General features: G+C 41.7%; 1 protein-coding gene across 1 annotated transcript; it reads left to right on the forward strand.

Annotated features, from left to right (window-relative positions):
* Window positions 1–569: 569 nt before the first annotated feature.
* ATAD5 (ATPase family AAA domain containing 5) lies at window positions 570–26968 on the forward strand. Its single transcript, XM_055003959.1, has 23 exons — window positions 570–641; window positions 1970–3681; window positions 4348–4402; window positions 5033–5197; window positions 6654–6792; window positions 7043–7124; window positions 9806–9984; window positions 10726–10883; window positions 11077–11221; window positions 11602–11880; window positions 13131–13227; window positions 13627–13706; window positions 13931–14076; window positions 14158–14299; window positions 15647–15802; window positions 18001–18113; window positions 19716–19809; window positions 20792–20856; window positions 21961–22141; window positions 23300–23478; window positions 23689–24497; window positions 26174–26341; window positions 26509–26968. Exons 1-23 carry the CDS (start codon window positions 579–581, stop codon window positions 26585–26587), a joined length of 5286 nt encoding a protein of 1761 aa, XP_054859934.1. The 5' UTR covers window positions 570–578; the 3' UTR covers window positions 26588–26968.
* Window positions 26969–27457: the final 489 nt, after the last annotated feature.

Genomic DNA, 27457 nt, shown 5'->3' on the forward strand with positions numbered 1-27457 from the left:
CAGCATTAGCAGGAATCCAGTACAACATAGTGGCGAGGTCTCTGGTTCCAGCAATCGCTTAGTCCTGGAGTGGCACCGAGAGCCGCGTGCGAAGCCTTGCTGGGGGGAGTGGCTGGGGCTGGAAAGCAGGAATAACGACAAGGCGTTCCAACAACAGAGCCGGAAGGCAGGTCGCCCTTTGAACTATTGTGACCTCTCCGGGCTACCGTTTGGCTCGCCGCCTCTCTTCCCCTGCCTTGCCCCGCCCACGCCCCTCCGCCGTAGGAGGCGGGAAAACGGCTCTCGGCGGCTGCGAAGCCTGAGGGGAGGGGAAGCGCGTGACCCGCCAGGGGGCTCACGTGACAGCGCCCGCCTCTCCCCACCGGCTCCCTCGTCACGTGAGCCTCCCGCCGAGCACGCCCCGCCCCTCCGCTCCAAATCCGTCCCGCGCGCGCTTTTCTGTTCCGCTGAGCGGCTTCCTCGCGCGCCAATTCCTGACAGGCCCCGCCGGGCGGCCGGAGGGAGGCGAGAGGCGAGGCGGGCGGAGGGCCCTCATGGCGGCGGTGGCCGGGAGCTCCTGCCGGGGCTGAGCGGAGCGGATGGTGGGCAGGGGGGCCATGGCCGCGGCGGCTTCCCCATGCGACAAGGACGGGGACGCGCAGGTGAGAGGCCGGGCTCGGGGGGCTCCGCGCGGGGCGGGCCGGGCTCGGGGGACAAAAGACTCGCGGCGCTCAGGGCAGAACCCGCAGCGTCCCCACTTTCTCCTCACAACAGCTCTGCCAGGTAGGTCAGGTAGGTGAGAGAGAGAGAGAACCCGACCCACGGTTCAGCGTGATGGAGCCTCTTCACTGCCAGCCCTGGATCCGGAGGAGGGAGCCGTGCTCGTCTGTACCTGCAAAACAGCAAAGAGCCCAGCAGCACCTTCAAGACCAGCCAACTTTATTGCAGCATAAGCTTTCGAGGACCACAGCTCTCTTGGTCAGATTGCTAGCCCTGTGTTTTAACCCCTGCATCACAATGCCACACACAGCTGCTCCTCCTGTACTGTTACCACGCTGTTTTTTGCTGCCTTGGGACCCAATTGCCCACTGTCACTTTTATCCCCTTTTATTGTGTTCGTATTCTGTTTAAAAGCTAAATATAAGTTATGACTGATATGAGACATTCCAAAACAGGCTAGACAAGATCAAAAATACCCTTACTGGGACAGAGGAGGAAGTTTCCATATTTGTTGTGTATGTCATGTGCTGTCAAGTCGCCTCCGACCAATGGCGACCCTATGAAGGAAAGACCTCCAAAACGTCCTGTATTAAGAGACTTGCTCAGATCCTGCAAGCTGGAGGACGTGGCTTCTTTGATTGAGTCCAGCCATCTCGTTTTGGGTCTTCCTCTTTTCCCAGCATTATTGACTTTTCCAGAGAATCTTGTCCTTTCATGATGTGACCAAAGTATGATAGCCTCAATTTTGTCATTTTAGCTTCTAGGGAGAATTCAGGCTTGATTGGATCTAGGACCCACTTATTTGTCTTTTTGACCATCCATGGTATCTGCAAAACTCTCCTCCAGCACCACATTTCATATGAATCCATTTTCTTCCTGGCAGCTTTCTTCACCCAGCTCGTGCAAAAACACCTGTAGATTGGGCCACAGTAGTCAGAGACACCACTGATGAAGAATGATGTCTTCTCTTCCAATATTGCAGCATGCCACAGTCCTCTTCCCCTTCTGGCTAACCTGATGTGCATTACAGCGTATACTATCTCCCCACCCAATAAAAAGTGTTGTGGTGTCTTAAAGATTATCATGGCTAGCCCCATCACAGCAATGAACCAAGTATAAAAGTCGAGGAACATAATGCATCATTTTTGTATAATAAGCATAACAAATGTGAACTGAATTGTGTTCTGATTAAGGAAGGAGATAAGTAAGAATAAATGCACTTTAAAGCAAACTGCAACTGTTTATATATAATTCTGTTTTTGTTTTATAGCCATGTAAGAAAAGGAGAGAAGATGACCCTTCTGTTAAAGCAATTACAAACTATTTTTCACCATTAGCAAAAAATGTTGAAAGAGTGTTGTCACCACCCAAATCAAGCAATATTATGGATTACTTTAAAAAAACATCCCCTTCTAATGAGAAGATTGCTTCACCTGTGGCAGAGAAGGAAAGTAAGACAAATCTATTATCTCTGGAAATTTCTTCAAAGCCTTTGACAAAACTTAAGAGGAGAGGGAAAAGATGTAATTTAAATAATAAATTAAAGGATATGAGAACACTTGAGCATGATGCTGTGCCTGACACGAACGATGGTGAAAGCGAAAAATGCGGTCCAAAGGAAGACGGCTTGAAAATGAATTTAATTGGTCACAGTGCTCCTGAATTGCTTGGTCCCAATGTGGAAGGAATGTTAAATGATGGCAGCAAAAATCTTCCCAACAATATCAGTAGCAAAGATGAAGAAATAAAACGGAAGATAGAGAAGAAAGTAATAAATAATAACTTTAAAAGATCTAAGAAAAGGAAGCAGAAGGATGAGACAGATGCCCCTGAAAGTTTTATTCCTGAAACTGAGCTAAATGGACTGTCTAAAGAAGTTAATGAGATACAACTTGTGTCTATCAGTGAGCCTGAAAATAAAAGAATAGCAAGTGTTTTGGGACCTGAGACTAATACACATGAGACACTACAATTAAATGATAGTACAGTTACTGTATCATTTGAAGACTTTCTGAAAAGCCAAGGAGAAAATAAAGTCGACCAAATTTCAAAAGGCCAAACACCCGACAGTTCGGTTGCATTGGGTGAAACTATCAGCTGCCAGACTGTTCAGCCATTGCCACTTAAGAAAGTAACTGTCCTTGCAGAAATTCATCCTGTCCCTCCAAAATCTCTCTCTTCTCGAAAAATAGCCTCTATCTTTTTAAAACAAAAAACCAAAGCAGCTAAAAGAGGAAGTAATCTATCCACTCCAGAGGTGGCGATTACTAAGAAAACCACCCAGAAAAGAAGATCTAATGTTGTGATAGCAGAGGAAGAGTTAGACTTGGCTGTGTTAGAATCTCTAAGTTCAGAGACTGTGAAGTCAAAATGCACTGCAGAAGAAAGATACCAGTTCATGAAAGCCTTTAAACAGCCAGAATCAGACCTAGTAAAAAATGGAGCTAAGAAAGGACCTGGTAAACAGAAGGAGGTAGGAGAAAACTCTTCCAAACTCAAAGAAGAAATCGAAGGAAGTGAGGAGGTTTCTGACAAAAAACTAGAAAATGAAGTTCCAAAAAATCGTGTTGGTAGTGATTCTTGTTCTAATACTGGCAGAAATCTTACTGCCCGAGTGAAAAATAACAAGCTCAGTCGAAAAAGAATGATATTAGAAGCAAAGATGAAAAATTTAAATACTAGTGAAAACCAGAATAGTAATGCTAATAATCAGATTAAGGTAACAACTACAACGGGGACGCAGAGCAAATGGCATCAGAAAAAGATCAGATTGAGAAAAAGTCCGCGGCAAAAGAGAAGTGAAGCTTCCATAAACATTAGTCCAGAAAAAGTGAACATTTCAGAGGCTGCTACTGAAAATACACCAGGAGATAGCCCTCTACAGGCTTCTACTCCCAAAGCAAAAAATAATTCCTTCAATCAAAGTGACCTGTATAAGGCTGAGGTGATGACGGAACCCTCTGATTCAAAGAGCCCAATAAGGTAAGATCATTTTAGAACGAAAGCCACTCTGCTTTAGTACTACAGTTTTTCCAGTGGTAGCTTTGAATGTATTTAACTTTACTGGCTTGCACTGATCTCGTGGTGGAGATGTGGGGAAGTAAACCATTGTTCCCCACATCCCCACCATGGAGGATACTGGCCCCACTTCCAGCGCCAGCAGGAATATGCCCAATGTAGGTTTGGTATGTATGATTGAAATCCTATATTAATAGTAGGCATCTGTGCATATGCAGTCTATACGTGTTGGATATGAACGCATGTTATGCTGCTGTATAGATATCTCCTGATATCAGGGATGCTCCTCCATCCAGTTTTTTTTATTTATATTTCCAAAGTCTGTTCTGCATCTGGAAATCTGGCAAATGTTAGGAGTTAACAAATCTTTTCTACACATCTGTTGAAAAAATGAAATGAGAAAAGTTGCTAGCAGATACCAGATCATTTACATTCATTGCGCTAGTCAGAATACTAACATAACAGTTAACTTGGCAGTCATAGGTTACATTTTATTTCCCCTACCCACTATTACTAACTCTGCATCTGCCATCTATAACAGAATGATGTTGAAATGGTCAGAGAGCGCAAAATTTACTGTAGCTGTTTGTTTTTTAAAAAAACTTGTATTGTGATTTACTTTACATACAGGATGAAATTCACCAGAATTAGTACATCTGAAGGATTTTCACAGCAGAGTATAAAGGTATTGCCTGAAACAGACTGCAATTAAGCCTTTGAGGGTACATTTTGGATAATAAAATGGTACAATAGAATTATGGAGAAAAAATCGGGCGGGGGGGGGGGGAAACTGTTGCAGTCCCTTAAGATGATAATCAGAATACTTAGGTTATGAAGCAGATGTCCTGTTGGGGTGATGCTGTTTTTCTCCTTCAACTCCAAGTACTTCCAGAAATAGTACGATGCTCATGATTTTCCACATCCCATCCAGCCTGCTTCAGTGCATATCCAGTGTAATACCTGAACTAGGAGAGGCCATCTCTATCATCCTGTGTTTAAGTCTCCTTTAAAACAAATACTGGGTCTCCCAGCTTACAGAAATTAATAAGGAAATGATGGCCTGGGACCTGCCTTTGAGCTTGTTTCATAAAGAGGCCCTGAAGAGGACAACGTTGCCTGAAAGGGTCCTTGAGAGATGCCAGACCAGATACCTGATTTCCTTGCCAAGAGAGAAGCAATCGGTTTCATGCTTTCTAAAATGTTTTCACGTTATACCACAAGTAGCTTTTAAAACGTTCTCCTGTGTCTGCAGATTTAAATATACAGCATTTGCCTGCTAATGACACTTGGTTGGTTGTTTTTAATTTGATGGTAGATGAATGCTACATGTAACAATATATCCAAAGCCAAAAAATTGATTGAGAAAGCAAAGGCTCTACAGCAAAACAAGGCGAGGATTATGGAAGAGACATACCCGCCTCTAAGACGCTCTTCTAGACAGCAGGCTCTTGCTGAGAAGAAAAGGCTACAAAATACAGAAGTAAGTCCACAAACGTCAGCTTATTTATAGCATTTCATTTGCTTTATTTAATAATAGTTTTATTTCTAACTTGCTGTCTTGTAGTATGAACGTTTGAAATGACGTGTGGTGTTAATGTTTCCTTATGAGCTTCATTGGAAGCTTTTGTTTTCCTTGTTAACAAAGACATTATACTGAATGTCTGAAATGTGATGAATGCCAGTTCCCACGTGTAAATGCTCACAAACTCAAGTGAATTTGTAGATATCTAAAATTCCCTTGGCGTCTTTCAGCGAGGCTATAAAACAGACCTATTTAATGAGCTTGTGGGGCAACGTGAAGGCTATACAATACTGTCTTCGGCTTTGTTTTCTAGGGAAATAATTTTTTTACATATGTGTACACGTGACATATCCTCATTTTTTAAACATACCTTAGTGAATGGGTGGGATCCAGGTACTGCAAACAGATCTACTGCCTCCTCATTCGGTCCCCCTCCAAAGCTGCTTTTGAGTGTCAGGGGACCCTCTGAAATAGGTGGGTGTGCGTGCACTGCAGGTAGCAGGAAGATACATGAAAGCTGAAATAAGCACATACGCGTGTGTAGAAGTGCCTTCTCTCTGTGCAGGGTGCAGTTTGGATCCATCTCAAAGTTCATAATCATATTTAGATGACACAATTATAAAATTTGTGGTTGTCAGTATTTACCAGAGTTTGAACATGTACTGTAACACACATAATATGTTAGTCTTCTTTAGGTTGTAAAACTAAATGGCAAGTGAACAAAAAGTTACAATAGCTCTGTTGAAATTTTCAGAGAAAACAACACGTGTTCTTGAAAATATTAATGGCTTTTATCTGCTTTATAGCAGTTTAATGTGTAATGTACATTTCAATCCAGATTCCGTCCCTGTGATACCTCTGTGCTGTTCCTGTGTAGCAGACGGGCAACTGAGGATGAAGGAGCAGCTTATGGAAGGCTGAATAGGAACTCATCTCAGTTGCCTTGGGATCATGGACTGCGGGGCATCTGGTCCCGCTCTACCCTGGCTCTATAGAGAGGGCCACATTTGTTGGATTTTAAAAAACAGTAGTAGAGATTTTATAATAGCAACAAATATAGTATGCATGTCAACCTTGCCCAAATCTCCCCAGTAGTGTGTGCATTGAGTGCTGTACAAGCATGAAATTCCTCATTCACTTCCTTGTCAGGGAAAGCTCCAAATGTTAATTGAAGATGCTGGGTGAGTCTTCATCCATCAGTGAAATGAATGGGAAATATATTTATTTTTAAGAGAAGTTTTATACAAGTGGCTAGGAAATCTCTTCTAGAAATCTATTCAGATCAATGCAGTGAAAGGGAAACCATGTGCACGGGTTTTAATACATGGGGAATTAACAATCTTTCTTGTCAGTATTTCAGAAATATTTCTAATAGTAACATTTAATGAATATTTTGTATTCTGTTTGTATTCAGGAATCTGTGATTATTTTGGATTCAAGTCTAAGTAATGTTACTACTGTTTCAGAAGTGGTGGAGAAGCAAAAGATTCTTCAAAATTTGAATGATGTTTTAGGCAAAAAGGCTGGAAATACAAAGGCAACTAAAACTAGTGGTAACTAATTTTAATCTAATTACTGTAGATATTTCATGCACTAACTGTATCTTAATCATGAAGAGTTTTTAACTTGTTTTGTAGATATGTAAACATAGGTAAAAGTATTTTATTCATTCGTTGGTTAATGTGAAACATCCAATTTTTGTGAGGTTAAATGCCTTTTTAGGTCAATGTTTTATCAAGGATCTATGGCTATACTGCTGACTATTTAAAATCCATGCTAATCTAGCTCTATATTTTTCTCAAGGCAAAGAAAAAGTGTCTTCGTTAATCAGGAAAAAAGTTCAGAAGTCCGCAGCTGAAACCATCAGGATTTCTGACGAAAGCAGGTGAGTCTGCTTGTAGGCTTACAGGAAAGTGAAATGATCTATGGAAAGTGTTGCATTTCTAAACTTAAATGGAGCAGCAAAGTTTGCATCTTTTTGCTGTATATTCGCTGCTGTTGATTTGCTGTTGAACACGGGGATCTGATCTCCAAGTGATCCTAAATCCTCCTGTGCTGTGGATTCTACACTGGCATAGTGACACCAGCACAAGTGTGTGTGTGGTGTGGGTGCAGAGTTGGAAGTGTATGTGTGGAGTGTGGAGAGTTGAGTGAGAAACCTGTGCTAACTCAGACGTTACCCCTGTGTGTCCCCCCCCCCAAGTGCAATTTCACCTTGGCAAAAGACTAGTTGAAAGCAAAATCACTCCAACATTTTGAAAAAAACAGCTCTAGAATCAGCACCCCACAAACCTAGTGTATGGTTCCGGTTTGTGGATGATACATTTATCATTTGGAGCCATGGGGAGGAAGAATTGATGGGGTTTTTGAATCATCTCAACAACATCCACCTGAACATACAATTCACCATGGAGAAAGAAATCGAGGGAAAACTCCCATTCCTGGATACCTGGGTCATCCGCAAAGCAAACTTTCAGTTAGGTCACAAGGTCTACAGGAAACCAACTCACACTGATCGGTACCTACACAAAAACTCCAATCACCACCCCCGACAGAAAAGAGGCATAATGAAAACATTAGTGGATCGTGCAAGACGGATATGTGAGCCGCACTTTTTCAATGAGGAAATTAATCATCTAAACCACGCACTTCAGGCAAATGGCTACTCCAGAAATGAAATCCGAAGAGCAATCAAACCCAGGATGAATCAAACAACCAAAGAAAAACAGTCTCCCACAGGAAAAGTGTTTTTGCCATATATCAAAGGAATTACTGATCAGATGGGAAAGCTTATGAAAAAGCATAACCTTCAAGCAGTATTCAGACCCACCCGAAAAATACAACAGATGCTACGATCAGCAAAAGACAGTAGAGACCCCCTCACCTCTGCAGGAGTATACCGTATACCCTGCAGCTGTGGACAAGTTTACATCGGGACCACAAAGCGTAGCATCCAGACAAGAATAAAAGAACATGAAAGACACTGCAGACTTGGACAACCTGAAAAATCAGCAGTGGCTGAACATAGCCTAACTCAAACAGGGCACAGTATCTTATTCCAGGACACCAAAATACTGGACAACACTTCCAACTACTTTGTCAGACTGCACAGGGAAGCCATTGAAATTCACAAGCATAAGCAAAACTTCAACAGGAAAGAAGAAACCTTAAGAATGAACCGAGCATGGTTGCCAGTTCTGAAAAACACCAGGCCAACAAAACATTCTATCCCTGACAATAGCCCTGCAGAGAAGATTAGCACATCAAGTACCAATCCATATGCAAAAGAACCTCCTCAGGATACAGTGAAGCCTCCCGTCATTAGCATTCCACACCCTGGGAAACTCTTACAGGATGACTCAGCTCAACCCCACCCCTCCTGAGTAGATACAAATGACCTACATCTTTTCCACACTGTGACACTGAGAGATCTCTGTCTTTTGGTGCTACACCTCTGAAGATGCCAGCCACAGCTGCTGGCGAAACGTCAGGAACTACAATGCCAAGACCACGGCAATACAGCCCGGAAAACCCACAACAACCATCAAAATCACTCCTGTTGAAATATATGCATCTTGAGGCTAATAGTTTGGCTAACAGAGAGCCAGTTTGGTGTAGTGGTTAAGAGTGCGGGACTCTAATCTGGAGAACTGGTTTGATTCCTCACTCCTCCCCTTGAAGCCAGCTGGGTGACCTTGGGCCAGTCACAGCTCTCTCAGAGCTCTCTCAGCCCCACCCACCTCACAGGGTGTTTTGTTGTGGGGATAATAATACTTTGTAAACCGCTCTGAGTGGGTGTTAAGTCATCCTGAAGGGCGGTATATAAATCGAATGTTATTTTGTTGTTGTTGTTATTATAGTTGCCAGTTTGAGCCTGTTCTACTTTACACTGCCCCTACTGATTGGCTGTCCTAGGGCAGTGGAAGTATCTTTTCTTGCCGTTTCTTCCCAGAGGCTGTTGCAGAGAACTTTTCATGCTGTAAGCCCATGCTCCTTCATCGATTTTTGACTTTGCATAAGACTCCTGTAGTACTAGCTTAGTTAGCTGGGATCCTTGAGCAGCGCGATTAGGCTGTGTAGTAATGTTGGTCATAAACTCCAGAGGGGAGACCATAGTGTTTCTTGAGCAATGGTAAATGTGTCTGCTAACATAGTGTGGCTTTCAGACTTCTTCCCACAGCAGCTTCTTTGCTGGGGAATCTTTCTGCCTCCGTCCAATGTGAACTGTAAGCGCATTCTAGAACTCACCCAGCACTTCTTCCTTCATGGCTTATAGTGCAGAGGAAGATTAGTATTTCATTATTTATTTATTATTATTTCCTGGTGGTCTGCATTTCTCCATGAGACTCAAGCCAGATTACAACTTTATAGATAATGGTGGGCCAGCTCTCATTCTGGGAAGCGAGTACTTCATTACTAATCTTCTCATGGAGAATCTTTGATAAACTTCCGGGATAGCCCTGTATACAGTTTGAAAGTCATTGCAGTAAAGAAACTGATTACTATTATTATTAATATATTAATACTAAACATTTAACCGCTGTTTTTGGTTATCTTTTCCCTTAGTGAAGATGAATCTGAAAACTCTCAAGATGACGAGCAGTTCAAAGCAAAACGTACATTTTTAATGAGTGGTTTGCCAGAGTCGCTGAGAAGGCAAATGGCAAAGAAGGCAGCAGCTTTGGAAGCGTATTCGGCAGCTAATGCCTGCTTCCCGACAGTGGTCCACGTGCAGCAGAAGGATGGTAGGTATTGATTACTTGGGGCTATAGCAGTGAATGTATGTTAGATCTTTTTTACCTTAGGGAAGAGTTTATTGGCACTCTTCTTCCATTGCAAAAGCAAAACAAATACTTCAGCATTATGAATTAAGGCAAATCTTAAAACTCTGTTGGGATTGTTGAATCATGAAAATGATCGCTTTGGAGAGTATTGAGGAAAATAAATGGACCCAAGAGAATGTGTGTGGAATGTGGAAAGAGATGGGAGGTGGGGGGAATAAGAAACTGGTATTCCCCACTTTTCCTTGCCACCAAAATCAACATCACTTAATGTTGATAAGTATACTTAAAAAAATGGGGGCCTGTTGTGTCTTAGGGCTAATATTTATCCTTTCCCGGATGTGAATTGCATCCAGAGAGTGGTAGACCTGAAGGACCATCATGAGAGACCGCATTTTAAGGGCAGAGTGAACAAAGAACAGTTTAGAAGGCTTGGGAGTGCTTGGGGTAGCAGTGAACTGGCAATGTAGGCGTTTTGCATCAGGGTTAATGTACCAACTTTTAAGCCTAAGGGATCAGTCTGTCGGGTTCCTTTGTTCAAGGACCAAATCTCAGTGCATCTCTTAAGGCTGAACGCATCTTCCTTTTGTAGTATTATCTCTGCAAACAGCCTGGCGAATTGTTCATAATAGTTCTTCACTTGAGTTGTTCATCAACAGACGTTGATATATTAATCCTATCAAGTGAGCTTTTATTCTTTTGTAGAGTGCTTGATGTGGAGGTTGGCACCACCCTCTTGCCCACTCTTAACTCGTCTGCGAGAGAATTCTGAAGTAACTGGCATTGCACAGCGCACTTTCTCATTTGGTGAATTTTCAAGTTTAAAAGCACAGTCTAATGGCACAGATTCTGCAATTATTGTGGTTAGTATTTTGAAAATCTTTATTACTCTGGCAGGTTTTTGTCGAATTTATTTCATGAATTATTAAAATAACTTTCTTTTATGCAAATTACATTTTACAATTGAACAGCCTAGAGGATTTCCTATGTTTATTGCATGCTACTAATCTCTGTTTTTCATTCCTACAGTAACATTTGTTATTTTTCTATTTGCAGTCATCTGGCTGGCGACCATTTTTTTCTGAAACACAGAGGAATTATTTGTTGGAAGAGATAAAGTCTTCTAACCCCCAGTTTCCTGCGAAAAGATTTTTTGATCTACTCTTGAAAAAACAAGTTATTCCTGAAAATAATAAACCAGGTTAGCAGTGTATGTAACCGAAATTAGACCATAGCCATGGGTGGCAACCTACATGCTTATATAACTTAAAAGATTTTGGCTAGGCTGTAGAGAAGCTGATGGGGTTCTGCATGTACAGCAGCCGCAGCAGCTCCTGGCACCTCTGTGGGTGCTGCTCTTGAGGGTCTACCCACCTTTGGATGTATCTCTTTTTTTAAAAAAAAATATCAGAGCTGCCAGTGGAAGAGGGCGCTGACAAGTGTTGAACAGCACACACGGTGCCTTGGATCAAGAGCCTTTGTGAGTAGACCATGCGCCTGGATTAGGTGGTAGAAGTCATAGTAATAAGTGCCAAGACTTGGTGGTTTAACATGATACATGTTTTGTTTTTCTCTGACTAGTAAACAAAACTGAAGCTGGAATTTCCAAGACACACACAAAAACTGACAGTCGGAGAGAGACCAAAAGAAAACGAAAAACGGAAGACCGTAAACACAAAAGAAGGAAACAAATAGAAAAAACAGACGCTAAACTGTCTGACACGGCTTCCGAAGAATTGTGTGTAAAACAGGCAGGCATGGAAAATAAAATCCACACGATGGACACAAATGAGATTGACGCATCAGAAATTATCACAATAGAAGACTGTGATGTGAACATGGAAGAGAGTTCTGTTTCTGGTAACTTGTTATGCTTTAGAAAACTTTAGATGTAAATACTTGTAACAGTTGACCTTTCACCCAATATGGAAGTGGTCCCGTTATCATCGGGTTAGATCCTCTGTCTTGATTTCCACAGGTGCAAGGAAGGGGGTGATTTTCACCAGTTCTCCCTCCCACAGAAGCCCTCCTCCCTGAAATGCGGGAGGTGCCCAGGAATAGCTCCGGGAGGGGGACTGGAGTTCTCCTGCTGGAGGAAGTAATTGGTAAAAATCCCCTCCTTGTGCCTGTGGAAACCTACGTGGGATCCAAGCCATAGCAGAAAATCATTCATTATGTTCCACATAACAATTCGTGTGTAGTTTTGTGAAGAAGCACCAGCGTGAGGATTTATTAATCCATTGAGAATCTCATTGGATCACAGCCTGGATCTCAATGAGATTAGTAGAATGGTTTACTTAAATATGTGAACGCAGGGACTTGGATCTGAAGATTTTGTTGCACAGATGGGTCTTGTGAAGGATGGGAATAGGACTGCTGAACCGTTCGCACCGGCACTGTTTGCATCCCACACAAAGCTGCACGATCTGCCAGTCCTTGGAAACTGGTTTTAGGAATCACACTGTGCTAAAAATTGGGCAGGAGGTAACTGGGTGCATAACACACATGGTTTCTACAGGATCCTTGGTCCAAGCCACTAATGTTGTTATGGTATGATTTGTTACATGCGAGAAAACACATTTTTACAAATGTTTGCTTGTGTAACAAAAGCCATTATTAACAGTGTAACAAGAAACAGTAAACTGGTAGCTTCTTATAGGCACAGGCTTATATTGCCAGATTAGGACTACTTTAGAGTGAGGGGTTGAGCTTGTGTCTGTTTTGTCAAAATATAAAATTAAGACAAGATCTAACAATAATGTATTTTACCCCTCATGTAGATTAAGCTATTAAAAGTTAATTCTATTAAAATTAGTAGGATCTAAGTAATATTGAAGACATTTTTAAGCTCTTTGCTGAACGTTGATTATGGTAAGGATATAGTGATGGTCTCGCACAGTTAAAAAAGATTACAAATTTAAAAACTGTTCACAATTTATTTTACACTCTTCCCCCCTCCCCCTCCCCCCCCCCCAAAATAAACCTGGTAGACTTTTCTTTAATTCTTTTGACTTGAATACATTTTCAAACAGTATATTGGTAAGTCTTGATTTTTTTTATATGATGGAGAGAATTACTGAAATGGATAGTTTCTGTCTTCATGTCTGCAGATTCTGCCAATGAAGATGTGCTCTGGACAGAGAAATATCAACCACAGAACTCCAATGAACTTCTAGGCAACACTGCAGCAATTAAAAAACTATACAGGTTGGAAATGATGGATCTTCTTTGAATATGTTTATTCATTTATTTTATAAAATGATTGTTGCGTCATCTGACTTTCCCCACACTTATAATTATGTACAGCGCTGGTTTGCAAACTCTGGCTAAAGTTAGTTCTGGATAATAATAGCCAGACATAGTATCGTACCACTGCTCATACTGACCAGGGAGAAGACGATGGAATTTGCATACAAGGAGGGGGAATTCTGAGAGATTGCAACCTGCTGCCCCATCTCTTAACCATGTTGAGGGGACGTGGGTGTCAGAACTGAAACTGCCTCTGGTGTGTGCAGTCTTCTCCTTTGTTCAGCTCGAGTAAACTGCAGACTTATTCATTCACTGTGCCTCTCAGTGCATGCAGCACTCTTTTCCTGTTTATTTTAGGTGGCTGAGTGAATGGAAAAAAAGGGCTTATTTGGAAGAAAATGGAGCCCAAAAGGAAGAAAAAAGTGGCAGTCATGAAGGTACGCTAGAAATACTAAATGTTTTTAATACTAAGAGGAATAGATTTTGGAATTTTAGTAAGAGGAACTTTGAGAGCCCAGTGAAGGTTAGCAAGTGGGATTTACATTTTAGAGTAAGTAAAATAGCATATATAGAAGTATAACATTCCTCTAGATTTACACACTGTGTGTTTCTCTTCCGATTTGCAAGAGCTGATAAAACAGACTTAGATTTAATTTTCTAGACTCTTCAGACAGCATGGATTTTAAAGATGACAGATCATACAGCGATGAAGACACTGAACTGTGCAATACCATGCTGTTAATTGGCCCACCAGGTGTCGGAAAGACTGCAGCGGTTTATGCTTGTGCACAAGAACTTGGCTTCAAGGTTTGTGTTGCGTAGATAGATACTTGTCTAATTCAAAGTAATGTTGATGTGACACCTAATGTTTTAATCATATTCCTGCAGATATTTGAAGTGAATGCTTCTTGCCAACGCAGCGGGAGGCAAATTCTTTCTCAACTGAAGGAAGCGACTCAGTCTCACCAGGTGGACAAGCAAGGTGTAAATGCTCATAAGCCCTGTTTCTTTAACAGCACTAAATCTCCAAGTAAGGTGCCTCTTCATTTTATGAGTACGTAGTGAAAAACTAACCAGAGCAGTTTTTCAAAGCCCCAGTTAATAACCAAAGAAGTTATACGCTGTGTAATACTCTCCCTGGTTTTTACATAGGAAAATCTCAGTCGTAGCCCTAGAGGGCCGTGGATTTGGAAGGACATGAAACAACAGCCTTGCTTAAAATTAAACAGTCTGGTCAGTGCTTGCACGGAAGAGTGCCTAGTCCTATATATGTTGCCATGAGTAGCGCTGAGGAAACTTGAAATACAAATACAAAAACCTCTGACTGACTCTCCTAATTATTGTGTTAGAAGATACACATCTTCATGCTACAGTATCATATTGCCAATCTTGACAGGGGGCATATGCAGAGATGTAACATTTCCGGAAATTTTGAAGCCAGAAGGAGAAAAAAACCTGGAAATTTGGGGGGAAATTGAGATACATGCAATAGTTACTGTCTTATGAAACTTAAATTTATGTTATTGATTTAACAACATAAAATGCATCCTTTATAAATTATGTAGCCTATGATTTGACATATTTACGAAATTTAAAAGTTACAAATGCCGTAGTTTTCTGCAAGCAAAATTGGAATTTATACCCAATACTTGAGAGAGAACTGCAAGCTGATGCGCCCTGTGTCATCTTAGCACATGTTTTTTGCTATCTGAAAAGGAGTTAAACAGAAAACACAAGCTTTGTGGCAAATAACACAAAATATATTAGTCAGAAAAACAGTCACACAATAAACCTAATAGCATATTTTGATGTGTAGTTAGATTTCATAATACTAAGTCACTGAACTATTCAATAGTTTGTCAGCATACACATTTGGGATTCGGGTTTTCCCGACTTCTTTCCCCGCTTCGGATAAACCCAAAGCAGGAAACCCGAATCTTTTTGGGGTACACACCCCTAATCTCTACCAGCCAACCCGTGGGTAGGGGGATGGGGAGTGATTTCTGAAAGTAGAAAATGACAATGGGATACAAGACTCTCCAAGCTGTTCTCAACTTTTTTGTGTACATTCAGCTAGAGAATAATCAGACACAAAAAGTTTTTAATGTGGTCCAGGGACAGAGAAACTATATTGCCTTCTCTAGAGGTTCTCTGGGTGCCTCTTCCACACCTCCAGCTAATCTCCAGCTGCCATTTGAAGGGCCAATGGCCTGAAAATGCGGAACTAGCTGCCTCCTCCCTACTTGCCAGTTCTTCCAGCAAGTTGCTTCAGGGACAAGTTCCTTAGAAATGACGTGGAATTATATAATGCCAAGTAGATAGGGATTATAATATGAAAGCTGGTGTTTTCTACACTAAAGCGAATCTCGTATTTCAGGAAAACTCTCTCCCAGAAAAGAATGTTCTCCAAAGAAGCCTCTGGTTTCACCTAGAAGAGTTGGATTAAAACAAGGCTTGGCACCCAAAACCTTAACAAACTATTTCAAAATCTCTTGTAAGGAAGAAAAAGTGGAATACCAAGGAAACAAGAAAGGTAGGCTTGATCATCCATTGTATGTGCTGATTTGAAGATGGGGGACCTGATCATAGTGCATACTTGTGAAAATAAAAGCCACAGGATATGTTGTCAGTCACAAGAAGCCGTCCTCTGTTACAGCCTTGTGAAGTTGCTGGCCATGCTCTCTCCCCTCTTCACCAGTGCTGGTGCTGCTGCCAGTTACCCACTTGCTGTCATGGGCCCCGTTTGGAGTAGTTGTTAAGAGTGGCAGGATTCTAATCTAGAGAACCGGGTTTCATTCCCCGCTCCTCCACTTGAAGCCAGCTGGGTGACTTGGGTCAGTCATAGCTCTTCAAGAGTCCTCTCACAGTCAACACGAGACATCTTACACGAGGTCGCTCATGTGACGGGAGACACAGTGTTAGCTGGGAAGCTGACTTTTAAAAGACAGATCAGAAGGCTTTGTCAATTTCACCTCGGCAGAGAGAGATCCTCAGAGGGTTTATTTCATTTTCGCCTCCCAGAAGGGGAGGTGAAACTGACAGAGCCTTGGAGAGGCAAAGATGAAATAAACTCTCTAAAGAGTGATCTCTGGGGGCTCTAGAAAGGTGAAAGCCTTCCAATCTGTCTTTTAAAACTCAGCTTCCCAGCTCACATTGCATCTCCCTTCACTTGAGCGTCCTCATGCAAGAGGTCTCATGAAGAGAGGGTCTCAGCTCCACCCTCCTCACAGGGTGACTGTTTTGGGGACAATAATAACATACTTTGTAAGCGGCTCTGAGTGTTTGTATACAAATCGAATGTTACTATTTTATTATTATCATCGCAGGTGTGTCTCTGAATGGCAGAGGGGATAAAGTTCCATGTGCTGATTAACATACTATGGAGGCTGCATACAGAGCTTTTGCGTTTTAGACCTACTGCTTCTTAAGTTAGAGGGGAGAACGAGCCTCCTTTTAATACCAAGCAGGGTGATGAAAGCTGAGTGTCTTATTCTCTTGCAGCATAATTGAAATGCCCTCAAGTGGGGCAATACTGTACTAGCTAGCTGTGCAAGGGGCTCTGTCTGCCTCCTTTCTACCGTTCAAGATTGATTGGAAGGAAAACGACACTTGTGTGTTCTGCTTGAAGGACTCTCTGTTCTGCTGAGCAGATGGGCCTGGTCACTTGGAGGTGATTGTTAATCACCACATGGGACCAGGTGAGTCCTGGGAATAAGAAATTGTGCTTGTGCTGAAGCAGACTATTCAGATATTGCCTAAATATTCAGTAGGGTGTGGGGTAGAGTGAGACATGGTGACGGGAGAAGAACAAGCCGGGCACAGGGAAGGGACAGCAGGCATTGGCAAGCGGCTGCCATTTCTGGCTCTTTTCCCAGCCGAGGTGACGCTGGCGACAATTACATCCTTCTGGGCTATAATATTTTGGTTTTAAATTCTAGGTCAGTTACAAGCGAAACAGCACCCATCCAGGATCTAATCCTGGCTGAGAGAGCTGACGTGACGCGTTTCACTAAGACCTGGCTCAGGAAGGGGTTAACCTTCCCTAACTATTAACACCCCCCCCCCCACCCCCAGTATTCAATGATGCATCAACGTAGGCCTGGCAGGCAGGGAGGTGGTGCCACCGTGATCTTAATTGGGATTCTGTCTTCCTGGCTCGATGCCCTCTACGAGACTCTGCCAGTTTTGAGAGTGTGTGTCTAGAAGTGGGAGTGCGAGACCGGATTGGGATTCTGTTGGCGTACTGACTTGAAGACTCCTGGCGGTCTTGGGGGACTTCAGCTTCCATACTGAGGCTACTTTGCTCCTGTCAACGCCCTAGGTGACCTTTGGAATAAAGAAATGACCTGGGCAATTGACACGATTGCACCTACGCGCCCTCTCTCGGGTCTAAGAGCCCAGGCAGTCCCTTGGTTTGCTGAGGGACTGTGGAGAACGAAGAGACGAGGGGGACGGCTAGAAAAACAACGGAGAGAGACTTTTTTATGTCCCCTGCCTTAGGGACTCTATTTGGATAACAAGGCAGCATGCAAATGTTTTGAATAAATAAAATATTACTTGCCAGTCACTGAAAAATCTGAACTACAAGGAATGGAAGTATGAAGCACTTCTGGCGTATATATGGTCAGACATCACGAATGAAGTTTTGAGAGCTGATACATTTTGTAGTTCACTGTTGTTTTGACCGGATCTTTATTTTCCTGTTTGTATGTGCATGTTCTGTCTGTGCAGAAAGAAAGGAAAGCTTATCCGAAGATAAAGTTCTGATGAAGTCAATAAAAAGGGGAGCAGGAGAAGAAGAATCAAGTAAAAAATGTGCAACTTCTCTCATCCTCTTTGAAGAGGTATGGAGTAATTGCAGGCCCTCTGCTCTCAAGCAAGCGGTTCCGTGTCATCCAGGGAAGCAAGCGCTCGTGCAGTGACCCGCTTTGACTATTTGCCTCCAAAGAGAAACGAAACACTCCTAACACATCCTTGACGTACCTGTCTGCCCATGTGCTTCATTGCTGTTTTTAAGTGTACAGAACAGATTCTGCTTACCTTAAGATTCAGTGCTGCCCATTGACAGCCCAGGCTCCCCCCCCCTCCACTTGCACACTCTGAAAAACAAACAAAAAACGGACCAGAGCCTTGTTTTCCCAAGCCGATTCTGCACTCATTCTTTAAGAGTCTGTGCTGAACTTCAGTCACAAAAAACAGGTTATCAGTTCAAAGACTAGTTTCAAGTAAAACTTGACGTGGTACACTCAGTGCTCCAACCAGGATGAATCATAATTCACAAATGGCAGCATCCACTTGGCTCCCCAAGCCAGACAGTCTGTGGATCCCATGGAGGGAGCCCCTAGCAGCCTTTCACGGTAACCCCTTGAATTTGATTAGACGAAGAAATAGTGACTTGCCCAGCGAAACTCAATGCGTTTCACAGCCGGGTAGGATTTGTAGTGATGAGTTCTGTTTGGGTCCTAGACGGTGCAAAGCGCTACAACTTCATAGTGCACTTTAAGGCAGTACGTCGTTACTTGTATGTTTGCTTCAAATTTTTTATTTCTTGTATGCTTTGTAGCATTTGTGGCTAATGCTTTAGTTGGAAATAACAAACTAGACCCATAATCTTCTGCCTTTGCAAATCAGCATCATAACGTAAATATTCCCACAAGCCTAATAACTTAACTGTGGTTCAGCTCAGATCTGTTACCAAACACTTACTTCCAACACTAGGAAAAACGTGACTCCTCTGAACTCGCCCATGTGGAGTGTTAGACTAGAATCTGGGAGATCCAGTTTGAACCCCTGCACTACCCAGAGCCTTGCGGGGTGACCTTGGGCCAGGCTCACACTTTCAGCCTAGCCTACTGCGGAGGGCTGTTGTGAGCATAAAATGGAGGCGAGCAGGATGGTGTGAGATGAGCGGCTTCCTCCCCGTTTGGGGAGAAAGGCAAGGACGCAAGTGAAGTGTAGAGCTCGAAAAATAAGCAAAGCCCCTTTGGGCAGTAGTACTTCCGAAACAGTTCCTTTGACCCAATGCAAATTAAAGGAAATGTTTCATACTTTTATTGTTTTTAACCCACATTAATAAAATGTCATTTATTGTTTTTAACCCAAATTAATAAAATGTCATTTAAAAAAAAATGGACTTTAAGAAGTGAAAGTTACGCGGAGAATATATCCAAAGTTACTCCTTTTAACAAATGGTTAAAATCTTGCTGATTTTTTCCCCTAAATCTTTAATTGGTTGACGTTGATGGAGAACAGCTAGGCATCATTTTTAATGAACAAATAATTTAAATTATTCCAAATTGGCCAAATATTATAAAATATTCTTAAATTCTAATTTCTGAATGGCTTTTTTTTTTACGATACCTGAACTGTGTTAACTGGGAGAGTGGAAAGCAAAAGCAGGAGTTCGTATAGCAATTGCGTAACTGAGCATCTTCCGCATCTCATAGGTTGATATAATATTTGATGAAGATGTTGGATTTCTAAATGCCATAAAGACATTCATGACCACTACTAAGAGACCTGTCGTTCTTACTACCAATGGTGAGTAACAGTAATTTCAGAAACGTTCTCTCTTGTGACGATTTTAGAACCATATTAAATACGTGCTTTGAAGATTTTATTTTGGGGCTTAAATGGTTGCTATTTTGGGAAATGTACAGTGTGACTAGTGTTTCATTCCAGGGCGATACTGTAGCCCTTAGATGTCCTGGACTCTAGTGAAACTGACATCTTTATAATGTGCATAGTTATTCTGAAAGTCCCACTGCATTCAAAAAGATTTGGTCTGAAAGCGCATGTGGTATTCATGACTCTCCCCACCCTTTAATTTAAACCAAAAGCAGTTGTCGGATGTTGCAGTCTTAAAGAGAAAGGGAAGGGGAGGTTGCTTAACCTTCCCTCTCTGTTTGTTTTTCTGCTCAAATCTTGACTGCCATTCAGTCTGAACTGCTTAGAGAGTAACAGCAAGAGAAGGCTACGACTTTCATATCCCGCTTGCGAGTGTGCTGGAAAAACCTGGCAGCTCTTCGTCGGGGGATCGGCATGAGCTTTTCTTCCCTCTGCCATAATCAGCTATACCTTCAGTTCTCCCTGCCGCCCACTCCACTGGTCTCCCTGTATCCCATCTCCCATTTTCTGCCTCCGTCTTCCTCCGTCCCAGAGTTTCGCATCCTGTAGTGCACTTTCCTATCCAGAGCAAACTCTTGCTAATGTTTGTGCAAGTTTGGGTTTCCTTCTACCGACGGTTCTTTGGGATCGAGCCAAAGTAATTTATTTAGATTTCTGTTCTCTCAAGTTAGGAATTGTTTGGATAGGGAAGCAAATTGGTTTGGCTTTTCCCCTTGTCTATCTGCCCCCCCCCTTAATTTTATCCTTTTTCCAGTATCTTCTTGTAACTTTTATCTATAATATTGATAAAGGCTTCATTTTAATACTGCGTTCCAGATATTTTGATTTTCTCTGAGAAGAAAAGTTGTTCTCAACCCAGTTCTAAAAGACTTAACTAAAAATCTTTTCCCCTTAGATCCATCATTTAGTTTAATATTTGATGGCTTCTTTGAGGAAATCACCTTCTCTGTACCGTCTTTGGTAAGTCCTTCAGTTTTGGAATGAAAGATTGGGATTTCTTTAATGCAACAGAAACCCATGTCCAGATTATTATTGCAATTACAATTTAATTTCATGAAGTTTATATGTAAGTAATTGTGTAAAAATTGTTCACCTCTTTATTGCACGGAAGCACTTTGTAGTCTACTTATTTGCTCATATGAGTCACTGTAGATATATTTTAACTTGGATAAACCTGATAAAAATATGCGAGGCTGTTCAGGCAGTGTCTGCCAGAGTAGATCCTGTAGCACTTCCCCCTTGGGCAAGCAGTTCCATCAGATTCCATTCAGAGAAGACCTCATGGCAAGGGTTGGGGTTTGTGTGCCAAGCCCCCCTCCTGGCTGCAGCCCCTCCTGGCTGCAAAGATCTTCCAAACCCTCAGCAAGGGCAGGAGGCAGCAGCGGGAGGCCAGGAGGTGGCAAAGAATTCCATGAACTCCATTTGCAGTTCTGTAGGATCTGAACCAGTGTTGCAAATGTACTGCTGTGAACAATCTACCTCTGTGCTGGTCTGCTGTTCACCAGTCCCATCATTTCCACTGTACAAGGAACAATGGGTCGTGATACCATTTCATAACTATTCCTCTGACAGCAGTGTTCGGAAAGTATGGCAGTATGTATCCAAATTATTTTTTAGTCACTGGAATATTTTCGAGAAATTAGGTATTTACTTGCATGTTGGGCTAATTTGGATTGGGTTTAAAATATAGCCCTGATATGGACATAGTCTTGCTAACACTAGCTAATAGTCACTGTGTCTTACCATGGGATTAGATCCAGCATTGGTTGACCATTAAGAATAATATGGCCATGCAGGAAGACAACTTTGCCTGCCTTTCCACTCATGCAAAGCAGGGTGGTTTTGTCCAGTTCCCCTTCTTGCTGCAGCTCCCTGTGCCACGTGACATCTTGTTTCCAAGGATCCCGCCCACCATTCTCTGCCGCAGCTTTATGAAGCGCAAGTGCTGAAGGAAAGAGAAGGCAAGAAAGATCCATGTGCAAGCTTAGATCGAACCCATGATGCAAAATGATCCGTCTCTGTTACTTTATTTTCAGCATTAATTTTCAAATGGTTTTGTTTCAGGTAAACATTGGAAGCTACCTTCAGGTTTTGTGTTTGGCTGAGAACTTACGAACAGATATAGGGGATTTTGCTGCTTTGCTAACTACGAATAATTGTGATATTAGACAAAGTATTCTCGACTTACAGTTCTGGGTTAGGAGTGGTGGCGGCTATCTGAAAGAAAAAAATATGGAGCTTCACGGTGAGTATGGCTTAGTAATAGAAAAAAAATTGAATTTTATTTTATGTATTTACTTTGCTTTTATCGCCTGCCTTTGTCCCCACTGGAGACCCAGGGTGGCTTCCAGCATTATCCTCTTCTCCATTTTATGCTCACAGCAACCTCAGGTTAGGCGGGGGGAGTGTGTGTCACTGGCTCAAGGTCACCTGGTGAGCTTCCACGGCCGAGGGGGGATTCAAACCTGGGTCTCCCAGAGCCCAGTCCAGCACTAACCACCCCACCAAACACTCCTTCATCTTCTGCAGATTACTTGAAAATACCTTCAGATTTTTGAATAGTATATAGTAGGCAGTTCTAGTTCGCAATATCACCGTTTGAGATACATTTTGAAATTGAAGACATTTGTTTCTAAATGTGATCCCTGGTTGGAGAATAAGAACTGTAAATAAGATGAAACTTCTGCAGGAATGAGGGGTTGCGTGGGAGATACTGATAACCTAATGTAACTTAGATGTTCCTCTATTGGATTTTTGCTGACATTGTGTCTTTGCAAATTTGCATTGATATATCCTATTGCATTGTTTATTGAAATGTCCTTGATACATACTGTACTAATCTCACACTATGTAATCCGCCTTGAGTCTTAGTGAGAAAGGCGGACTATAAATGACAAAATTAAATAAAAAATAGAAACGAGGTGGAATGTTTGTGTCCCACTTTTTAACTGGAACCCTCCAAGTGACTCACAACAATTATAAAATGCAACAAATTCAAGTTTATACTTACAAAAACGGGGAGGAGGAGGGGGTCAATCGAGTTTAACCAGGAGCCAGAATGGGATGAAATCTTTTGCCTGCCTGCCTCCCCCTCTTTCCCCTTCCCCTTCCACATGCCTTCTCCTGTCACAAAAGGCAGTTCATCATATCCAGCTGCTGTGTGGGGGGGAAGGAGTCAGCTTAAACAGGCTAGTGGTTAAGATGACAGAATGAAGCTGGAACAAGAGCAATTTGGACTTGTAGAAGTAAACAGCAATCCCATAGAGAAAATTCTGTATTTGAACTAGTTGTACTTAAAACTATGCTAGGAATTGCTTGCTTTGGAAGAAAATGATTGCGATTGCTATGTAGCTATCATAGTTTATCATTCTTACGTGTTTAATTTAAAACACCTTTTGTATAGAAGGAGACAAGAAGGCGTGTGGCGTGGAACAGGTTACTTGTACCGACGATCCAGCGAGCTCAAAAATCTCTGAGCTGCCCTTCTTAAAACTTCCCAAGTGTGACACTGGCTGCACTGAAAACTTGCTTGGCCTCAAGAACATTTTTTTGCCTTCAGAAGACCTGCTCTCATTCCTTAAGGTATGTTTATAATGGTACTGATTTATTATGAGTTTCAAAATTTTTGAAAATAGACCAAAATTTTAATCAAAATGGTCTGTTGTTCTTTTTTGAAGTGGGGGGGGGGCAAACAACAACATTGAATGCTTTTTAAGTTTTTTGAAATTGGTGGGCTACAGATCCCTTAAAGGAATTTTTTTTGTAATTATTACTTATTTCCATTTTTCACAGCATGAGATCACAACCAAAGAAGAATGGTGTAAGCTAATACATCTCCTTGCAGAATTCCAGATGAAGAATATAGACTTTATTTATAGTAATCTTGAGTTAATTTTACCATTACCAGTTACTGTGCTTTCAGAACCAGCTCAGATAGCGAATCCTCAGCTTAAAACTATCGTGGAGAATTTTTCAAATCACACAGCCCTTGATGGGAACTGCTTGGAAGAAGCTAGCCCTGTGAAAAGGTCTAAACAGACAAAGCACAAGAGAATGATGGCTTTACTGGATGATAGTGACTTATTTGAGAGAGAGATGAACTATTCAGAGTTCATTACTGTGCCATCCGAAGCACCGAGCTCAAGCTCTGAAGGAGAACAAGGACGGAAGCCTGCAACTGAGAGCACTGACACGTTGAGCAGCGGAACGGCAGCAAAAGCAAAAGGCTCGGTTTACGCATTCCATTGTCTAAACTCATTAACTGAATTTGTGGATAATATGTCCCTCTTAGACTGTTGCTTAAATAATCAGGAATCAAAGCAATCTTGTAAATATGAGGAATTTATTTGGACAAAAGGCAAGATCAAGAATGGACTGTCTGATGAGTTTAGCGAGGAACACACAGATTGGTGGAGTTCCGAAAGCTGCAATGAACTGAAAGCAATGATGGAGGCGTTAGCCTTCAACAAATGCTTTAAGGACGTTTCAAAAGCCACGCAGAGCTGTTTGAATGCTGGAAAGGATGGATTCGAAGAACTTACACTCTGTATTTCAAAAGAGCGAGTCCATTTACACTTCGGTCAGTTGGCAACGAAATCCAGGTAAGTTTATAATACTTCTGATGTGTGTTGGGTGAAGGGGATGCGGTAGACAAGATGTCTTCTTTAGTGTTTGAAGGTAGTGTGTGGCTGCTGTAAAGTTTTACCTTTTTTTTTTTGCCTTGTTTAAATGTTTTACTATTTTTTCTCCCTAGCTCAGACTACATTTTTCTAAAAATGCGTTAATACAAAGTATTTCAAATTTGTTGTAGATTTACAAAAAAGTTACAATATACTTTAAATGGCATCTCAACAACATTTACAAGATATTTACTCGTTAACCACCAGTCAAGCTAAAAAGGAGAGCGAGAATCATCACAGCTATTCTTTTCCCAACTGTTTGCTTAAAGGTTTCCACAATGACTCGGGTTGATGTGCATCAGCTCCCTTGTTAACAGCAATTAGCTTTAATATTATAAACATTTCCTTGATTTTTTTTTTAATCCATAACTGGATCTTTGGAAGTATTTGTTTGCAAGATTTAGCAGACTATTCGAGCTGCTGTTATCAAGTTTAATACCATATCCTGATAGCTTTTAGGGACTGCTTGAACATAAGTAATAAAGTTTCTGGTCTCAGTGGAAGCCCTGTTTTACATTAGCAACTATTATCTTCCAGGGTCTTTTAATGCTTGTTCACATGACCAACACGTGCATGAAATCCACATTTGAAGATTTGCAATACCAATATAAACCTATACAAGATTTGTATATTTTGGCGAGTATCTGCCCCCGTTACTTAAAAAGTGGAAGGCTTAATTTTACGAGTAAATGGAGCAGGCAGTGAGGGCTAATCCCGGTCTTGACATGTGCCTGTCTGCGCATTGCCCTTTCTTCTGGGCATTCCGCCCCCCCCCCCAGCTGAGCTCATTTGAAGAGAAAAGGTCAGAGGGAAACAAGCTGCACCGAGAGGAGCCCTGGGACAGGAGGGACTTCCTGCTATTTTCAGCCGTCTGCTGTTTTTGCACTTAAAATCAAGGCTCCCGCCGTTCTCTTGACGTATGACTGGGGGAAGATCTAAATTTAAAAACAAGTCAGCTGGCATTATAACCTTGAATGTTGTTTTCTCATGTGCAGGTTCGGATCATCTTGTTTCTGCTTTAACAGATAATATTCTGTATTCTGTATTAACAGTTGCAATAATATAGCTAGTCTCCAGTCTTAATGGTGTGACAGCTGAGTGATAGATTTTGTTTCTAAGACCTGCAAATCCACTTTGCATCAGTTTCAACATCCACTGGGATGATGTGCCGTTAAAGTAACTGGAAGTGATAGAGGGATTTGGCATGATCTTGGAAAACGATTTAACTGCCTTGCTATAAAACTATCGTAGTATATTTGAGATGTGAATACTACTAGAACTGGCTTCTAAAGTTTCAGAAATCTTGCGTGATATATAACAGTGACTTGGTTCCAGTGGTGTTTCTGTGGTTGGAAGGGAACACTTTTTCAGCTCCTGCTGCAGCCCAAAATGCCCCCTGAAATGTATCTCCTGGGGAACAGAGGACCTCCCAAGAATAGCATTTCTGTGGATATTTGGGGATGGAGCAGAGATGCATGGAGCCCAAACCGCTAATTGTACACTAGATGCACACACATAACAAAGCTTGAGAATTTTCTGGGCTGTCTTTCTCATTAACCGAGAGATGGCATCAGAAACAATGCATTGTTCTTTTACAGCATTCAACAGAAAGCTGAGAAGAGGTTGGAAATCATCAAAGCTGCCTTTTCCAGTAGAACTCCTTTCAGTCTGAGCAACAGACAAGCCAATATAGTGGAATACCTGCCTACTCTCCGCAACATTTGTAAGTTGGAGAAGCAGAAAGAACAAGGAAAAACAAAAAGAAGGTAAGCTTTGCTGAACGGTGTGTGTGTGTTTCAGAGGTGCATCAGCTGCATGGATGGGAAACGAAGAAGTTTCTTCACTTTACTAACGCTGCCTCCTGAATTCCTGACAAAAATGCTCTGTTTTTCCTTTGTCAATGTCTAAACCTTCTTTCCTTCTTGTCAAACAGATTTCTCCATTACCTTGAAGGAATTCACTGTGATTTTCCAAGAGGAATTTTGAACAGTCTGGCAGCTGACTTTCCTTAAAATGATTGATGCCATTAACGCCTCTGTACATATGAAATCATTTTAAATGTATATTCAAAGTGCTGTTTATATTTTGATTCTATTTAAAGACACAAGCTGTATATATGTCCTGTAATGGTGCTGTTCATAGTACAAATGTGAACTCCTGAAATCTACATCAGCAGTGTTCAAATACAACTAGTGTGATACTGCATAAACCTGATTCTTTCAGTATATGGCTTCTGTTTTTAAGGAGCTATTTCAGTTGACAGTTTCATATTTAGCAGTAGGTGGCGTATTTAAGGCATTCTTCTAATTTCTATCTAAATGTTGTACGTCTTATGAAAACGTTAGTCAAATGTTGACTGAAATCTCTTGCAATTAAACTGCCAAACTTCTTAATTTGGTGTATTGCCTTGTGTCTGCTTGTGAGTAACAGGCAAATTTATCTCCAACTGGAGATACCTTTTTGTAAAGCATCAGTCTTGCGTAAGGCATGTTTTTATAAACAGTTCTTGGGGATTGTAGTATTTATCTGTAATTCTGAATATTTGTATACTATATTTTATATTTTACCAGTCTCAAGGTGGAATTTCTTTTTTATACTTGCATTGAAGTAATAAATATCTGGATGAGGCTTTGGTTGTAGGGTATCTTTAAATATAAAAATGTGAAAGCACTTAAGTGTCTTCCTCAACCCTATCAGAAACACGTTTCCAAGGAGGAAAATTAGATGATAATACACACACTTTGCCTGACTGAAATATCCTGCAGGGCCTGCATGGAAGCAAAGGATTCTTGCACAGAACTGTCTTCTTGAAACCCCTGCATGCTCACGGAACGTATCTGACAGGCGACTGTATTGTGTAGGCTTTTAAAACTTGTTATTGT

Source organism: Eublepharis macularius, chromosome 19, assembly GCF_028583425.1.
Source record: "Eublepharis macularius isolate TG4126 chromosome 19, MPM_Emac_v1.0, whole genome shotgun sequence".
Lineage (NCBI taxonomy): Eukaryota > Metazoa > Chordata > Lepidosauria > Squamata > Eublepharidae > Eublepharis > Eublepharis macularius.